The sequence below is a fragment of the Mirounga leonina genome, unplaced genomic scaffold, assembly GCF_011800145.1.
Source record: "Mirounga leonina isolate KUSES-001 unplaced genomic scaffold, KU_Mleo_1.0 Mir_82, whole genome shotgun sequence".
NCBI lineage: Eukaryota > Metazoa > Chordata > Mammalia > Carnivora > Phocidae > Mirounga > Mirounga leonina.
Window position 1 is genome coordinate 37,757,350 of NW_023270825.1, and position 14,119 is coordinate 37,771,468.

Sequence of the window (14,119 nt, forward strand, 5' to 3'; positions counted from 1 at the left end):
CTATTAGGAAGGAAAATTCTCCATTTCCACTGAACCTAAAGCTGGGAACACGCAAAGCTGGCTGTCAGGAACAACACTTGAAGACAGTGAAAGCAACATAAAAGGTGAGAAACGGAAGGACAGTGCAAGGACATTTTAGTTGTTATCAATGAATTTCCTTGCTTAAGCAGAGTCCTTATAGGAGTCTTCAGATCCAGGTATGAACAATTATTAAAACAATTACCATGTGTTAAATGTTAATTGTACCTCAATAAAGAAAAAACCTGCAGCTATGCTATGACGCTCTCTTGTCACACTTTATGGGGATTACAATTTAATTCTCATAATCTCTTAAGATACACACTAAACATCAATTAGCACTATATAATGTGGAACCGTTCTGGTTTAAAGCAATTTGGATTAATTAACTTATTGTCCTTGGTGCTTTAATTCAACAGTATTTTGTACTCAATTTACTGTGGGATAACAAATATGTAACACTTAACTAATCTATAATCACTTTTAATTTTTTATTTATTCCTTCTCATTTCTACAACTAGAAAATGATAGTAATTTCCCACAGAATAAAGACACTCCTAGGGGCGCCTGGGTGGCTCAGTCGTTAGGCATCTGCCTTCGGCTCAGGTCAGAATCCCAGGATCGTGGGATTAAGCCCTGCCTCGGGCTCCCTGCTCAGCGGGAAGCCTGCTTCTCCCTCTCCCACTCCCCCTGCTTGTGTTGCCTCTTTCACTGTGTCTGTCAAATAAATAAATAAAATCTTTAAAAAAAATAAAATTAAAAATTTTTAAAAAATGGTAGATACGCTGAAAATCTACAAAAGCAATAGTGTCCCATTTCCCAACCTCAAAACTACACAACTGACCTTCTATAGAAAACAGGAGGCTTGCTCTCTGGAGAGGCTAAACCAGGGATGCTGTAGGCCTGAGGAATGGCATAGCTGAGGAAGAGGACAAAGCCTCTTACTGAAAATAGGGAAGGTAAGTGAAACCTGCATAAAGAATGGTAAGCCTCATGACTGATTCTCTCTGTAGGCTCCCAGAACATTGGTGGTTGGGCTTATTTACCCTTCTTTCCCCTAGACAAGGGAATGGAAGACTGCTCTCTGGTAAAAATGATGCGATCCAACAAAAAGAAATACCGAGGGTAACAAGTCATATCTTCATATGACCACTCTTAAATAAGATCTGAGGCTCTTTAAACATTTGAAAAAAGCCACCAAAATGAAAGAGATCAAAATAAACAAAAACAGGAACTGTGGGGGAAAAGGCATAAACTTCAAAACACTGTAATTAACATCCTCAAGGACATAAAAAATAAAGATAAAAAAATACTTTTTTTAAAGAAAAGATTCAGAGAAGGAAAAAAAAAAAGACCTTAGCAATAAAAAAGAAAGTCAGCAAAAATAAAAAATTCAATATAATGGTTCAGAAGACAAAGTTTAAGCAATCTCCCTGAAAACAGAGATTGAAAACAGAAAAGAAAAATAAAATAAAAATTCAAGAGAAGGAGCAAAAATGCAGCAAATACTATCAAAGAAACAATATAAAAAAACTCCTCAGAACTGAAAACTATCAGATCAAAAGGATGCCTGTCATGACAGCCAAGGACAATGATGGAAAAAAGATCTACACCAACTTAAATTATCATGAAATTTCAAAACTCAAGGGATAGAGAGAAAATCCTAAAACCTTCCATGATCAGGAATACTAAAAGCTGGAAGACAATAAAAAACAAAGGCATCAAAATTCCAGGTAAATACCAGAAGAGATAACTAAAAGAGAAAAAGTTGAAGATGGATTAGGAATATAGGCGTGGAAGTGGTAACCAGGAGACTGCTGGGTTATATAAGCTCTACAGAATTATTAGACTTTTTAAACTATGTACATGTATTACTTTGATGAAAAATAATAATACTGTTAAAAAAGCATCAAATCAATACCTAAATTACCTTACTAAAGAAATAACTTACCTGAACAACAACTGAAAAGGCCTTTGATTTTATTCTCGCTAAAGATTCTGCCCTTTCACATCTCTGGATAAAAAATAAACAGGAATGGGAAAAAGAAACATAAACATTAAAAGAAATTATGGATTCCCAAGTATTTGTTATCAGAAATAAGATTTGAGACAGAAGGTAGGGTCATATATTGGACACACATTGACCAAAGACATATAAACGCACACTACATTCTCATAGCAGGTCCACAATACCATCCTTGTGGCTAATGATTGTTATTATTCAGGATTTAAGGAGGATAATATGAATGAAAGCCTTAGTGATCAGGCCATTGCCCCCTCATCTGCCTATGCCCAAAGATGGCTCTTTGTCTCATCCACTAAGATGGATGAAAACTTCGGAGGCAGGAAGCAGTAAATAGTAGCTAGAGCTCCACACTGGTTTAAAGTCAGACAAGAAAAGACATACTACAAAAACCCTACTCTGTCTATGTAAGGACGGAGAACACCCTCCACCATTATCCTCCCCTTTCCCTAAAGAAACACTTACCGTCGTCACTCCCAATCTAAACTTGATGTGTCTTTCATAGGGTTTCCAGTAAAGAACAGACTAAGGCTTCAGAGAACTGATATTTCAGAATTGTCTGAGGTAACTGTGATAATACTGACCAAGGGTCATGATACTTGTATACAGAATCACAGCCACGTATCAAATGAAAAGAAGCTAACTAAACTACTGCCCTGTAAACAATCATAAAGTGAATTTTTCTGACCTCTGATTCTTCTGAATTTCCTTCTCTCTTTTCTTCTCCATCTTTAACTTTTGATTTTAAGGGCGGATTCTGAAAGAGAAAAAAGTTATACATACACATTTATAATTCAAATTAACTAAAAATCAATGGCAAATTATTTCAGAGCAATGAGAATCATTTAATTACTACAAAACTAAAAGATCATTTCACATTATTACAGCATGGTTCACCACCTGACATTAAGATCAAGGTTAGGTTTCAGAATAGTTATAAAATTTATCAATGAAATGCTTAAATCCTCCTAACTAATGAAGGAAAACATACACTTCATATAGCAGTAAGAAAACTGGTTTATTCTCCTTTCCTTCAGGTTTTCAGAAGTCTTAGTAATGCTAATTAGAGTTTATTAAAAGACAGTACTATAAGAGAGTACCTATTAGATTTTTACATGAATTGCCTAGGTCATTTGTGTAACTCATTTGTAACAAAGTATTCAAACAGTCTAAAATGTACTATCTCTCATTAAAATAAATGTGGGTAGAAGCAAATTGTTTCCTCCTTTCTAAGACTGTCATCTCATCACTTTATTTATCTTTTCTAAAACTAAGTTTTGAGCCAGCTCCCTTTTTTTTTTTTTGAACCAGCTCCCTTTATACAATGAAAACCAAAAACTGGTAGCCAATCTTTCTAAAAGACAATATATAAAATAATAATACCTATGTAGCATTTGTGAAAACACTGTTATCAGATACATAGTAAATCATCAGAAATTGCTTATGTTTTACTTTTATTTTTTCCTAAACGATTTACTAAAATAAGATGGAGTAGTGGTTTCAAAGTTAAATTTAGCAAGGCTGGCCATGAAGTTTCCAGAGTAAAAAAGTTTTTCTAGGTAAAAAAATTACTGTGAAAAATGGGGAGCTCTAGCATCAGTATTTGGATCAGAAAACTAAATTGAAGATTTGTGTTGATGAGTTTGTAAATAGATAAACCAAGGCAGGGAGAGCATGCCCTATCACAATGGAAGAAGCCACAATTCAGGCCTAGCAGTCTACTGCCATGCAGAAAGATGGAACCAGTATTACCAAACCACTGACTTAAAAAAAATTTTTTTTTAGATTTACTTATTTATTTTAGCTAGAGAAAGAGTGTCGGCATGGGAGGAGGGGCAAAGGGAATCTCAAGCAGATGCCGTGCTGGTTCCGGAGCCCAACACGGGGGCTTGATCTCACAACCCTGAGATCATGACCTGAGCCAAAATCAAGAGTTGTTTAACCGACTGAGTCACCCAGGTGCCCCCAAACCACTGACTTTTAAGAGAAGTTGGATGTCTGGAATTTTAAGTGAAGTCACAAAAATTTAAATTCTAGTGAGTAATTCAACTTTTTAAAACAATATTAGGATCAACACTGTGTCAAACAAACCACACCTGTCTGTAGGATTTGACCCAAAGACTGCCAGTGTGCAACCTCTGGAAAATGCTAAATTATAAAGATTATAATAAATCAGTGATATATCAAGATTACTTATTCCTCTACATTTACACTGATATTATATATAATGTATATTATTTAACACATATTATAGAATTGTTATTAATAATTGCTTAATTATGGGGCACCCAGGTGGCTCAGTCGTTAAGCGTCTGCCTTCGGCTCAGGTCATGATCCCAGGGTCCTGGGATCGAGCCCCACATCGGGCTCCTTGCTCAGCGGGAAGCCTGCTTCTCCCTCTCCCGCTCCCCCTGCCTGTGTTCCCTCTCTCGCTGTCTCTCTCTCCATCAAAAAATAAATAAAATCTTAAAAAATAAATAAATAAATAATTGTTTAATTATATAATTATATAACAAAATCTGTTTGTAAGGTTAAATAATATCACATAGCTGATAACTGGCAAAGCCAGAGCTAGAAAAATAAAGCCCTTGAAATCTGAACTCCAGAAGAATATAGCCACTCAACTAAGCTGCCTCTCAATTTTATCACCCATGTCCAGCCATTAGTGTATAATGCAAATACAATGGGGAGGTATTAAACAAGCAGTCACATACCTTTCTGTCTTTGTGCCACTGCTGATGCTCCAAAACTATGTTCTTAATATTGTCAAAAAAATCGTCCTTTATCAAGCTGAGGGCTTTGTCTGGATTGGATTTATCGCCTGAAATTATATGTTTCATGTTCTGATAATGATCATGAACATTCAGCATTTCCTAAAAGTGAAAAGATGAGTCTTTTATTTCAATTTTTGAGGAGAAACTTAAAGGCAAACCAACACAAAATAAAATGACTTAAGTTGATAAGGAATAATATGCTACAATATACTGAAAATAATATAGTCATGCAACCAAAATAGTACAACTTTATTAATGCAGAGGCTGCTTTCCAGAGATAATGATTCACTGAATTTAACTCAACAAACATTAATATACACTGTATGGAGAAATGCAGGGAAAAGACAGGACATAACAAAAATTATTTGTAGTATACCATTAAATATCACTAATGATAACTAAGATCACATTTTTTTAAATTTCGTATTATCATTTCAAAGATATTTACATAATTCTTTATGTTCAGCCATAAATTCCTATGTAACAACTCTCATCCAATCCTCCACAGAGATGTGCTGACTTTCACAAATCTCAAAGCCCATGTGCCTGTAAGCGTCATCATTTTTTCACGAGTAAGATCCAGGATTAAAAGAAATAGAAGGCAACTTTTAACAACATTTGAGGAATCATTTATTACTTAGACGTTCATTCCCCAGAACCTCCAGCCAAATGGGCAGGTCTATGGGGTAAGGAGAAAGATAACACGTTATAGGCAGACTTTAGAAATCAGATAAAACTGGTATTGAGACTTAGCTCAAAGACCAGCAAAGAACTACTGACACTTCCATCATAGATGACCTCTGCAACATCTGAGTCATCCCCAAGTTAGGCTACTCCATTCATTTCCAGTAGGCTTCGATGGAAGTGACAGATACCGGTTAAAGCAATGAGAAACTGCTGGGTAGTGGTGAGTACTCACATATGCAGAATCTTCAAAGGAGAACAGTGTCCAGCCATGGAGAGCCCCTAACTTTTTTACAGCTTACAGTGTACTGTACTCCTATATTTTACTACATGCAATACAACACAGGGGAAAGACCACTAGCTGGACCTGGTTTTGAGCCTGAGTTCTGTCACTTGCTAGATTGACTTTGAGCAAATCCCTCAATATGGGAATCACATTCCACATTTGTACAAAATTAAGTGATGCCATCTCGCCCAGTGTATAAAAGTATTTATTAAGTGTGCTTATACAAGTGGGAGTGTTCTATAAAATGTAAAGCACTATATAAAGGTAAAGGATTAAGAAATAAAAGAAAGTACATGGACTTTAGAGCCTTACAGGCTTGGACATTCAAATCCAGTCTGCACCTTACTGTACTGTACTTTATGGAAATAACTTCTCCGAACCTCAGTCTGCTTGTTTTTTGTTTTTTTTTTTAAAGTTTTATTTATTTATTTGAGAGGGAGATAGCAAGAGAGAGAGAGCGCACGAGCAGGGGAGGAGGGAGAAGCAGGCTCCCCGTTGATGCAGGGCTCAATCCCAGGACCCTGGGATCATGACCTGAGCCGAAGGCAGACGCTTAACCGACTGAGCCACCCAGGCGCCCCTCCTTATTTTTAAAATTAGGAAAATACCACCTCCTTTAAAGGGTTACTAAGATTATTAGTGAGATAACAACATAAAACGTCTAACATAGTTCCTGGCATATGTTGAAAACTCAACAGATCATAGCCATTATTATAACCGTATAAATAAAGACTCAGAAATAAAATGACTGGCTCAGGGTCATATTTAAGTAGCAGAGTTAAAATTAAAAATCAAAAGTTTCTTTTTCCCCATATACTTTTTTTTTAATTCTGTTATAGTTAACATACAAAGTTATATTAGTTTCGGTTGTACAATATAATGATTCAACAGAAATCAGAAGTTCTGGTTCTATTCTTTTCATTTTATTATGCCTCCTTAACCACAAAGCTAGAACTAATGAGTGGCAAAATGATGACAAAAATTCAGGTGCTGACGGGCAGATTTAATAGCATTTGCGCAGAAGGAAAGTAAGCAAGTATTAAATGTAAGGATTATCAGTGAGAATGGATCAAAGACTACACTAGGACAGGATAGAGTCAACTGAGGTATTAAGGGATAAGGCCCTCAAAGAAGATCTGAGGCAAGCCAAAGACCCTAGATAGTCAGGATGACTTCATACAGGAGCTTCTAGGAATAGGCATTCCATAGCTTGGCCCTTCTGACCCTCCTCCCCAATCACCCCAAAAGGACATGCCTTTGTACATCGCCTCAGTTCTGTTCTCTAAAATCTTCCATACCTGTTTGCTGACATATACAACTTTTTTTTAAGAGGAACCTTTAATTCAACACCTTCAGAACCTTTAATTCGTAGAGTAAAAGAACTTAAAACCAAAAAGCATGTTTAAGAAGGTATGTTGAAAAAAAATTAACATTCTACCACATTAGTCCACAACCAAAAATTATAATCAATTGGATTCAAATCATCTTTTTCATTAGAAGAATACGGATAAGAACAATGTAATGTCTTGCTGTTCTAAAACATCCTCTGCCTCTTTATGATTTAACCTCAGTACTTCCTGGCAAATCCTTTCTGGTATCCCCAAACCTTTTGTTCTTCACCATGGCTTTTCCAAACTTTCTCTATTCTCAATTCCTTGGACGCCCAATGCCCTCTCTTAAAATTTAGACTATCAGGTCTGTTTGCCTTCTACTTTTCATCTTCACAACAAATCATATGAATCCATTTTCACCTCCTTTCTCCAAGTTTCAAAAGAATTATGCCTTCTCCTGCTCAAGGTAATCTCTCCAGTGCGTTTCAATCACAGACTGCCTACCTCCTCTACAGCAGGATCCCTACACCTCCTTCTTCCGTATAACGTCTCCTAACTGACTCCTTACCCTAAGCCTAAATATAAACTTGAAGTTTAACAAATAATTAAAAATTGTTTAAAACACCTATTTGGCAGGGATATTATGAGAAATAAAATAATCCATACAAAACATCTTGTTTAGCTCCTGCACTATACTATGTCTTTAGACATTTGGTAAACAGCTTCCTTCTAAGGCAGTAATTCTTATCTTTTGGTAGGGGGGTGCCGGGTGGAGCATGAACACCTTTGAGAATGTGAAAGTAGTTATGGTACCTCAACCAAGCATCCATATGTATGACAGCTTATCATAAAATGTAGGGGGGAAAGGATACATGGACCATCTGAGGGCCATCCATGGATCCTAAATTAACAATTCTTGCTTAAAAATAGTTACTTTACAGAGCACACCCAGAGTACTTTCAAAAATCAATTTGCTAGGCTGCCTGGGTGGCTCAGTTGGTTAAGCATCTGACTCCTGATATCAGCTCAGGTCATGATCTCATGGGTCCTGAGATTGAGCCCCGCAACCTGCTCCGCATTCAGTGGAGAGTCTGCTTGAGATTCTCTCTCCCTCAGCCCCTTCCCCAGCTCTTGTACACACACTCTTTCTCTCTCTCAAATAAGTAAATAAATCTTTAAAAAAAAATCAATGTGCTACCTTGATTACAAACATAATAGATGAAATCTGATAGGCTGAAGTTACTAGAATATGATGGCATCTAAAACATAGAGAAACATTTGAGCATATCGAAGATCTGATCCCTCTTTCACTCCTGATATAGGAAAAGACTGAATAGAGTTGAGGAAAAAAAAAAAGAAGTAACATTTATCAAGAGCCTACTACGTGCCACAGGCCATCCTCAGCATTATTCAGAGATAAATCATTTTCAATTCTCACAACTGGATGAAATAAGGATGGTAATCCTAATATTAAAGAGGGGGAAACTAAGGCTCAAAGAAATTAAAAAACCTGACCAAGGCTGCTACCTGGTTAGACTCACTCGCTCATGAGAACTCTTTCTCTCTTTAGGTATAGATATATCCATTCTTTTGAAATTTGAATATATCGTAGATTACAAGGCTGTAGTCAGTCCTGAAAGGGTTTTGTTTTAACCTCAGGGCAGTGCTTTTCCATGTATGTAAAATTCTATTGAGTCTCACTAATGATCCATGTGAAGGAAGATTTTTTTTTTCTCAATACTGAACAACTGAAATAAAATACCAAAATACATTAGCAGGTAAAGCTGCTCTTATCTGTAATTCTTGATTTCAAATTTTTGTTTTATCAGAATAGCCTCACTGTTTTCAATGGGTTTTAAATAAACATTATAAAAAGGAACTTAGGAAATGAATACATAATATTAAAAAATAAAAATAAAGTCACTTTAAATTCTTGTTTTATGACCTATCTAAAGTCAAATACAAATGGTGGTTTCAGTATTTGAATCTAAATATCCTGAGTCTAAGTACAGTCTTCTACATCTTTTTGCTTCTCACCGAGTTTCAAGATTTATTCCATAAATTTTCATATATTTAAGATGTATTATTTCTGATACTTTGGAGGAACAATAAGCATTCTATGGTAGGTTAAAATCATTAGAAAAATTTCAGTATCCCATAGATGAAGGATCTAACTTCAATATATAGTTAACAATAAAACAATTTTTTTTAAATTTCAAGGGCATAAAAAACAAATTTACCTCTAATACATCAGAAGTGATAAGTTTCATTACACGATCATTCGGGTCCTTAAATTCTTCTGTAACTTGAGCTCGCTGAATTTTCTTCTTCATCCTATATGATAGCTATACGATAATGAATGTCTTTTAAGGGATATTTTTTATATAATACATTTTCCAAAGACTATTAGACTTTTATAATAACCTTTAAGATGACATGCCACATGCTTATAAATTCAGATGATATTCAGACAAGTTACATGATTTGCCAGCTGATGTCAGAACCAGCATCAGGACTTAATGCTCTTTTAATCTAGTGTCTCAACTGTCATTAAGACTGAAGAAATATATTTTATTAGTGGAAGTTTCAACTTTTCACCAACTGACATTAAAATTCCTTGGTCCGGGGCGCCTGGGTGGCTCAGTCGTTAAGCGCCTGCCTTCGGCTCAGGTCATGATCCCAGCATCCTGGGATCGAGCCCCGCATCGGGCTCCCTGCTTGGCGGGAAGCCTGTTTTTCCCTCTTCCACTCCCCCTGCTTGTGTTCCTCTCTCACTGTGTCTCTCTCTGTCAAATAAATAAATAAAATCTTTAAAAAAATAAAATAAAATAAAATTCCTCGGTCCTCTTTCAGTAACCTGATGTCTGAATAAAGAAATAAGCAAATGGCAGATGCCAAATCTAATTTCCACTTCTAACAATTTAATAGCATTTAGAAACACGCTGCATTTTAAAGCAGAGACTAAATTTTTGTTTAAAAAAAAAAAAAGTAATCAGAAAGCATTTTCTCCTATTTTAAGAAACCTTTCTACAAGTATTAGAAATTACATATGGAGACTGAGGTACTTTATAAACAATGAAGCATAAATTCTCATTTTGAAAAACGATCTATTTTAGACAACATACCAATTTGGGCATTGCTGTAAAGTGAAATGCTTTGTCTAGTCGTAGTTTCCTAAAAATATATGCTGCATCAAAATGTTGCGCATTTATCAAATCTTGCTGAAATTTTAAAACTTCATCCCAATCCTTCAGGGCAACTCTAATCTACAAACAAGAAGAGTAAAAAAAAATTACTAAAGGTAAATCTTTTTTCACAAATGTATTATAATTTTGAAACACTGGCATTCCTCTTAAAATCAGTTGGTTGTAAAAATATTGTACCTATTTCCTATTTTGCTGAGGGAAAACAAGTATTACCTTTTGTTTTGGCTGACACAGTTGGGTGTTATATAATCCATACAGCAGATACAAAGCACCAACTCTGATCTGGAAGGTGTATGGAGGTAAAAAATACTGCCAAGCCAAAGTCAGTGCTTCTTTTGTAAACACGTTCTTTTCTAAATTTCTCATTCTACCACTAGAAAACAAAGAGAAAATATATTATGACTCTAAGTAAATAAGTAATGAACAAAAATTAGAAGAGGTATATCCTAGAAGCTGCTAGAAACTGAAGGGGCATTCCACATCTGATCCTTTCGTGATCAAGCATGACCTAATTTTCTGCTGTGCTTCTCACCCTGAGGCACAGACATACACTAGGTAAACATAATGCTCTTTGTAAAGCATCAACTTTACTTGCTGAATTGGGGAGCAAAAAGGGAGGGGTTACAAATTATTCCCGGGTAAGAATTTTAAACATTTAACATATTAACAGATTAACAAAATAATTTAAACAATTAACATATTAAAATAATCATGGTTATATTACAGAATAAAATAAAAAAATTACATGCATTTAATATGTAATGGAGATTTTCCCCAATACTCTCAGGGATTCACCCTACACCTCATTTGTCTTTGAGACACCGAGATGAAAAAGTTAGAGAACCACAATACAACCTAACCCTTGCCCTCCTCCCAATTCTGCAGGGTAAAGCTCACCAAAGTAAAGAAGGAGCAGAGTAGAAAAGCAGATCGCCCTATACTCCCAAAGCCTGGGCTCTTCAAATAATAAATATACTAAAAGAATGCAAAATACCTACTGTGGTATTAGTAACCAAAGCAATTTCTAAAGAAATAACATCACTACTCAAGTAGTCCCTACTTTATTTCTCATTTTAGTTTTTCCTCATTAGCTAAATATTGAAGTAACCCCAGCAAAATTTTCCTTAACTGCCACTTTTCAGGGGAAATGCACTGAAAGACCATGGGTTTTGGATACAGGCAGACATATAGGTTTCAATATCTGCTCTACCACCTACTAGCTGAGTGATCATGAAGATTACTTAACCTCCTTAAGCTTCAATTTCCCCTTTTATAAAACAAGGGTAATTATATACCTGCTTTTCAGAGTTGTTCTATGGATTAAATACATTAAGCTATAATCACATCACATTTGGTAGCCATTAAAAAAATTAGTTCCTGGGGCGCCTGGGTGGCTCAGTTGGTTAAGCTACTGCCTTTGGCTCAGGTCATGATAGCAGGGTCTTGGGATCGAGCCCCACATCGGGCTCCCTGCTCAACAGGGAGCCTGCTTCTCCCTCTCCCTGCCGCACTCCTGCTTGTGCTCTCTCTCTCTGTCAAATAAATAAAATCTTTTTTTTAAAAAAATTAGTTCCTTTCCAGGGTGCCTGGGTGGCTCAGTGGGTTAAGTGTCTGCCTTCGGCTCAGATCATGATTCTGGGATCCTAGGATAGAGCCCCGAGGGGAGCCTGATTCTCCCTCTCCCCTCGTGCTCTCTCTCTAATAAAGTCTTTTTAAAAAATTAGTTCCTTTCTTTTCATTAACTGTACAACAAATAGCTCTCTATCCTCAAACCATGCAATGTACAAACTACATAAGTAATTATTATATTAAGACAAAAAAGAGAACTTTTATTTTTTCTTCAGGAAAACATAGTTTTAATCACAAGAACTCATTCAGCCAATTATTTAGCTTTTGCAATATTATATATGTTATGCTAATGGATACCAAATTCATACAGTCACTGTCCTCAGAGCTCTATGGAGTGGAGGGAAAATTTTAAAGCAATAATAATAGTAATGAATACTTGTGGAGTACTTAGAGTGCACTTAACATCTATTAGCTCATTTAACTCTGAGACCTACAATATGATGTATTATCACTGTCTCCATTCTACAGATATGGAAGCTCAGGCAAGTGAGTTCCCCAAAGTTAAGTTACTCTGTGGACTCTGATTCAAAATCAGGCAGTGGGACTCAGTAATCTGCTCTTAACTACTATACTATACTTTACAATAACCTCTGGTAGTAAGTCCACAGATAAAATAAGCAGAGTGCTCTCGGAAAAACGGAGTATGAACGCCTTGCTTAACTCTAGAAGGGGAAAGGAAGGCTTTCCTAAAGAACTGTCATCTGAGGTTAAAACTGAGTGAAGAAAAAGGTGGCCTGGCAGAAAGAGCTGGGGGGAAGCTCCAGGCTTTGGAAACGCCTGAAGAGGGCCATAGGCAGAATGGAGCAACTGCGTGCACGGAGGATGGAACGGCAGATAAAGCTGCTGAGATGGGCTGAGGCCAGTCAGAGAGCGTCTTGCCGTGCATATTAGGGAATTTGAGCTTTATCCTAAGGGCACCGGAAACCACTGGAGTGGTAAGCAGGGGAGTGACAGGATCAAATCTGCACTTCTGAAAGACAACTTTGGTGGTTGTATGAAAAATGAATTCGGTCGTGCAGGGGTCTGTCCTTGCTTAGGTGTTTGTTTTGTTTTTAAACATGGAGGATAAAGCATGGAGGAAGGCAAATGATGGGGGATGGGCAGGATGAGGCCAGGATGAGGCAGAGGAGGTGGGAGGGGAGGGTTTAGAACGACGGCCAGGCAGGAATAACATTCGCCTGGAGGCTGCAGAAGGATGCAGCCGAAACCAATGAAAGTGCCCGGGAAGAAGGCCCAGGAGAGCTGGGGGCAGCGTTCTGAGACTGCCGCCTTTCTCGGCCTTTCCCAGGGGCTGCGATGCCTCCCCCGACCAGGGAGAGGGGAGGGCAGCGGAGTAGAAACACCCACCAGAAGATGGTCCCGAACTTCATACTCCTCCAGAGCTCCGTGAAATCCTCGAAACGCACACTATCCGTCTCCTGGAAGCGGCTGAGCAGCGCCTCGCAGTCAGTCTGCAGGCCTGGAGGAGTCCCCATGCCTGCAAAGCCCACACAAAACGCGCCAACCAGCCCGCCGCCGTCGCCGAGGAAACCAGGGCCCGACCTCCCACCCCCTACACGCGACGCACTTGCGCTCCGTGACGTATTATCCGGCCCCGTTAGCTCCGCCTCCAGCCGGACTCGCGCGAGCCGAGGTTTTCTTACTGCGCATGCGTGGATGCCTGTCGTTTTTACCTGCTCAGCTCTCCTTAGCAGGGAGCTAAGGTCAGTCCTTTAAATTTCATTGAAGAGGTTTATGTCTCAAGTGTCCTGTGAGCCCAAGAAGGATTTTAGGTCTGCATTAGGCTGGCTTGTGTTAATTGGCTTTACCCTTACTATCACTTTCCTTTAAAGTGACCCTAGTGTGACTAGGCAAGAACAGTTCCCCGTCTTCAACCTACCTCCTGGTGGAAACAGGATCTAAAGACGGTTTACTAGGAGGAATGGACTGGACTCATTCTGTCAGAGTCCACAGCCACATAATATGGTGCTTAATGTGTCTCTCGTTGTAACCGTAGCAGTCTTTTGCAACCACAAGTTGAGAAACTTGTGAACATCTCCCCGCCACCACCCACCCCCTATGCTCATAATAATCTAGCACAGTACTTAGCCGAAAGTATTTATTTATATTTATTGATTATTTGGCTTAATTGGCTCTCTGTGCACTCCACCTCTGAGCTTCTCCCTGGA

General features: G+C 37.7%; 1 protein-coding gene across 1 annotated transcript in view; it reads right to left on the reverse strand.

Moving 5' to 3' along the window:
* The window catches only part of SNAPC1 (small nuclear RNA activating complex polypeptide 1), a 29,942-nt gene extending 16,435 nt beyond the window's left edge, over positions 1-13,507 (reverse strand). Inside the window, exons 1-7 of the mRNA XM_034992745.1 lie at positions 13,299-13,507; positions 10,536-10,695; positions 10,242-10,382; positions 9,357-9,461; positions 4,756-4,914; positions 2,730-2,798; positions 1,970-2,032 (exon numbers count right to left, since the gene is read on the reverse strand). Of these exons, the coding sequence (XP_034848636.1) occupies positions 1,970-2,032; positions 2,730-2,798; positions 4,756-4,914; positions 9,357-9,461; positions 10,242-10,382; positions 10,536-10,695; positions 13,299-13,426 (825 nt within the window). The 5' untranslated portion in view covers positions 13,427-13,507. The remainder of the gene's footprint in view (positions 1-1,969; positions 2,033-2,729; positions 2,799-4,755; positions 4,915-9,356; positions 9,462-10,241; positions 10,383-10,535; positions 10,696-13,298) is intronic.
* Between the last annotated feature and the right edge of the window lie 612 nt (positions 13,508-14,119).